Below are 4,365 nucleotides of genomic sequence, written 5' to 3'. Positions count from 1 at the left end.
CTGCAGCTCTGCACTAATACCATCCTGCTCTTCCTCCCTTGGCCCCCCAGTCCCACAGTAAAATCACTGCTTGACATTACTGAAACATTTACAGTTTAGGATCACTGCCTATCAGGCGTGTCTAACCCCAGATAAACACAGTCCACAGAGAAATAACCATATATACATAAACTGCATAATGGAAGACAACAGTGTTACAAGACAGATACATTATACTTTTCTCACGAAAGGCAAGTAGGTATGGGAAAATAAAGAGTATTTCTTTCAGCTTTTATTACAGTGACTATTTTATTAACAGTATTAATACTACTATACCTATCTACAGGGCTTGGGTTTTCATTTTTCAGTAGAAATATATATATATATATATATAAAAAAAAAAAAAAGAGGGTGCACAAGTACATTTTCACAGTGCGCTGATTTCTCTCTCTTTTTTTTTTTCTTCTTCCCTTTAATTTATTTACAAGATAGCTTCTTTTAGTGAATAAAAACAAAATAATGTGCTGGTTGAAATAACTGATTGGATTAAAAGGTGCTGTAAAAAAAGAGTCCCTAAACATTCTACTGAGGCCTCATAACAGACAATAAACAAGGAGAAATTACTAATTACTTATTGATCAGAATATAGATTATATAAAATCAAAATACTTCTGGGGAAAAATGTATCTCAGTTCAAAGTTCTTGGATTTTTTTTTTCCCCCCCAGGAAGGTTTTTTTTTTTTTTTTGTTTGCTTTGCTTTTATTCTTTTTTTCCTTAGTGTAAAGAAATGCCAATGTTCACGGGTTTTGTATCCATCCAGAGGCAACTATTTTAAATTTTCAGGGGGACCTTGAATATTCGTTCTTGAAGATTATCTGAGGTTTAAAATAGGCAGAGTCCTTTTTAAAAAAAGTATTGTACAGTCTGCAGGAGAAAAACAAAAAACAAAAACAAAACAACAAACAATAACATATAAACCTCAGTTCAGATGACAAGGAATCATCTGTTGAAATTAAAAACTAAACCCAAAAGACATCTCCAAGTAAATATTCTCCTTCTTATCCCCCCCACCCCTATTTTGTGATGTTTTACGTTTGTTACCAAGATAGATCCTCCACAGATCTTCCTTCATTACTGATGTCTCTGAAATCCTTATTCAGTACCTTCGAGGTTTATTATTACTTTTTGACATTAAATGCATTGCTTAAAAAAAAAATACAGTAATTGTATTCCCCCCCGCCCCCTTTTTGTGTTTTTTCTTGTTGTTCCCCACTACAGTTTACCTGAGCAGTCATTCAACATACAGTTTGGATTTCAAGGGATGAAAACCAGATTATGTGTCCACATCGACCTCCTCGTGTTAACCAGCTCTTGCATCGTGTCCAGAAAGAGTTTTCTCAAATAGTAAGGTCGTAGAAGCACATGCAAGTGTCTCAGAAAATCGTGTCTTAATTGCAAGTGTATCTTTCGGGGTTGGGCGTGTGGGCTTTATAGTCTGTCAGTGGTACTGGCTGGCTGCTTGGGATTTCAGAAGAACTGTCAGTTTAAACCATTCTGCTACAGCAATATTTAAAAAAAATAAAATAAAATAACGTTAAAAAAAAAAAAAAAAAGAAGAAGAAGAAAGAAAGGAAACAAGAAAGCTATAATTCCAAAGATACAGATCTCTCGTTATGAAAGAAGAGGTTCATTGTCTTTTCTCTTTGTAGTTATTATTAATAATTATTTTAATCTGAACACGGGGAAAAAAAAATGTTCTGAAGCTTTTGAGTTGCTGCTTCTCCATTTTTAATCCATTAACTGGTAGTCTTCAATTTGTTAATCACTTTTTTCTCTTTGACCCTTCTGTTTTGGAACCAGATTGTGACCTGTCTCTCTGACAGATTTGTAGTTGCCGATATCCTCCTCCGTTTGTCTTTGGTTATGAATTTGTTTGTAGCATATTCCCTTTCGAGTTCTTTTAACTGGACCTTTGTGTAAGGCACTCGTTTCTTTCTCCCACGTCTGTAAGAGTTCGCGTCCGGGGGATGCGAAACGACGTCTAGAACAGAAAAAAAAAAAACATACAACCGTGCAGGCAAGTATTAGAAAATCGCTCGAACCCCTGAGGACATCTTCAAGAGGCAAGGGCCTTAGAGTGTGAGCCCACTATTCTTCCTGCCCCACTCCATCTTAGATACTAAAGCCAGGCTCAGCGTTTGGGGACTCCTCTTTCCTGGCGGCTGCAGCCTCTTTTAGGCACAGAAAGGCTCGCTTCTGTCAGACAGACAAATAACAATAACAAACTCCGTCAAGCCCAGCCAGGGTCTCTGGGAAGAGCAGTGCGGGGCTGCAGCGATTTACCCAGCCCGCTTGCACCGGGGTTTATGGAAAATATTACCGCAGACCTTCCCGCGGCCCTTTTCAGCTGTTTCCTCTCCCGGTGCTGGCGGCAGGGCCGGGCGCGTGAGGCGAGATGCGCCGTGCGCCGGCGGGGGGCAGGGGGCGGCACCGGTACCGCTCCAGCGGAGCCGGGGCATGTGCGGGACGGGTCGAAATGTGGCCGGGAAACATGGACGGGGAGGGTAGGGGTCAGCCCGACGGATGGTCCCGGAGCCCTGCTGGCGGGATACTCGGGAGGGGCGAGCAGGGGAGGAGAGGAAGCGGGGGGAGGCTAGGGGCAGGGGTAGCCATGCAGGTGTATTACCCGGGAGGGTGGATTTCCAGAGGTGAGGCGGCTGGCTTTGCTCCTTGGGGCAGTACACTTGCCCGTTCCACCCATTGGTGATGGCCCAAGGCTGGTAGCTGTCCATAGGGAGTAGGGGGTCATGGCGAGGCTCTCCGGGGCCGCCGATGGCAGGCACCACAGGCATATCCAGATAGCCGGGCACCGGCTGGTAAGGCCCGGCGGCGTAGCCCTGGTAGAAGGCGAATTCCTTGGCCCGCGACGTGAACTCCTCACCGGAGACCGAGGTGTCCATGTACTTGTCGGCAAAGGTGGAGGCGGGTTGGGCGCAGGACTTGATGGCGTTGTGGTGGGTCATGCGGCAGGGGTAGTAGCCGCTGCTGAAGTAGCCGTAGGGCAGGGCGGCGCCGGAGGAGCTCTGCACGGCGGCCGAGCAAGGACTGCACTGCTTGACAGCAGGCTCGGCCATGCCGGCGGCGGGGGCCTCGCTGGAGGTGTAGGCGGCGGCGCTGGGGGCGGCCAGGGGCGCGGGGTGAGCCATCAGGTTGCGGCAGGGGTTGGCCGCCGCGGCGAAGTTGCTGCCGGCGTGAAACCCGTCCATGTTCTTATTGATCTCATCCAGGCTGTTGTCGTAGAGGAACATGACGGGCTCGATCCAGCGGGGGTGGAGGAGCACGGAGGCTGTCATAGCCCGCTCCGCATTGAGACTAGTGGCTCTTTTTTAAAAGCCCCAAAGACTGAAAAAAGAGATACTCAATCTCCGGGACTTGACCAAGGCTGACGCGCCAGTGTCGCGCCAGGCCGGCCCTCATTGGGCCGCCCGCCCCCACGTGATATGCAAAGCAGCTGATAAACATCTGAAGGAATAAAGCGGAGATAATTAAATAATGCGATCGCTGCGCGGGGCCGGGGCACGGCACGGGGGCGCGGGCACGGGAGCGGGCACCGCGCGGTCCTGCCGCCGCCGAGCTGGGCGCGGGCGCGGAGGGAGGGAGGACCGGGGGGTCCTCCCGTCCGCCCTTCCTCCCTCCTCCCTCCTTCCTCTCTCCTTCCTCCCTCCCCTCGCCACCGAGGCGTGAGCATTTTAGCCCCGTTGTTGCCGCTGCGAGTTCCCTAAGGTACGGGGCTCCCCCCGGCATCCCGCCTGCCTTCTGCCCTGCTCCTCTTTCTTAGGGCTCTCCCCTCCCCGAGCGCCGCGGAAGCCTTGGAGGCCTCCCTTCATCTCCGGTGGGAGATAAATCGCACCCCTTCGACCCCTTTCCTCCTTCGATCTGGGCCGCCTCTCCCCTGGGAACGCTGGCGGAGCCGCAGCCGGTGGCGGAGGGAACCTGCCGCATGCTGAAGGAGAAGGAACGTTTCCCGGGCCGCTCCCCGGGCCAGATAAGGGTCTAGAAGCGGAGTCTCCTGGGGTCCTCTCTGGGTGGTTTCTTCCTTCCTTCTCGCCCGTCGAGAGCCCAAGACCCATCTCGCTCCTCTCGTCACAAAGCCTCAGAAGTCAGATAAGAGCAGCAGACCAGGAAATCCCGTTTTTATTTATTATTATTATCTTTTAGGACGGTCTTGGGGAGAGGGAGGGTTATCCGAATCTCCATCGCGATTCCGACGCATTATTTGATACTGTAATAATAAAGCCCGGGGCCTAGAGTTCCGCTTGAATCTTTTTTATCTGTAAAATATCACCTCGGTTTGCATAGTGTGCGCACGGACCGTGGTGCTTTTT

General features: G+C 49.5%; 1 protein-coding gene across 1 annotated transcript; it reads right to left on the bottom strand.

Moving 5' to 3' along the window:
- Nucleotides 1-299: 299 nt before the first annotated feature.
- HOXA13 (homeobox A13) lies at nt 300-3,367 on the bottom strand. Its single transcript, XM_068152538.1, has 2 exons — nt 2,667-3,367; nt 300-2,021 (listed from the first exon to the last, which is right to left on the bottom strand). Exons 1-2 carry the CDS (start codon nt 3,331-3,333, stop codon nt 1,777-1,779), a joined length of 912 nt encoding a protein of 303 aa, XP_068008639.1. The 5' UTR covers nt 3,334-3,367; the 3' UTR covers nt 300-1,776.
- Between the last annotated feature and the right edge of the window lie 998 nt (nt 3,368-4,365).

This window comes from Melanerpes formicivorus, unplaced genomic scaffold (genome assembly GCF_026170545.1).
Source record: "Melanerpes formicivorus ecotype bairdi unplaced genomic scaffold, bMelFor1.0.p_v2 SCAF_23, whole genome shotgun sequence".
Classification (NCBI taxonomy): Eukaryota; Metazoa; Chordata; class Aves; order Piciformes; family Picidae; genus Melanerpes; species Melanerpes formicivorus.
This window is presented reverse-complemented; position numbering and strand designations above follow the sequence as displayed.

Excerpts from the sequence above, each read along its gene's own strand:
- HOXA13 (XM_068152538.1), bottom strand. The coding sequence starts at position 3,333 with ATGACAGCCTCCGTGCTCCTCCACCCCCGCTGGATCGAGCCCGTCATG. Across the intron at positions 2,022-2,666 it reads CTGGAAATCCACCCTCCCGG|ACGTCGTTTCGCATCCCCCG; the intron begins GTAATACACCTG and ends TTTCTGTTCTAG.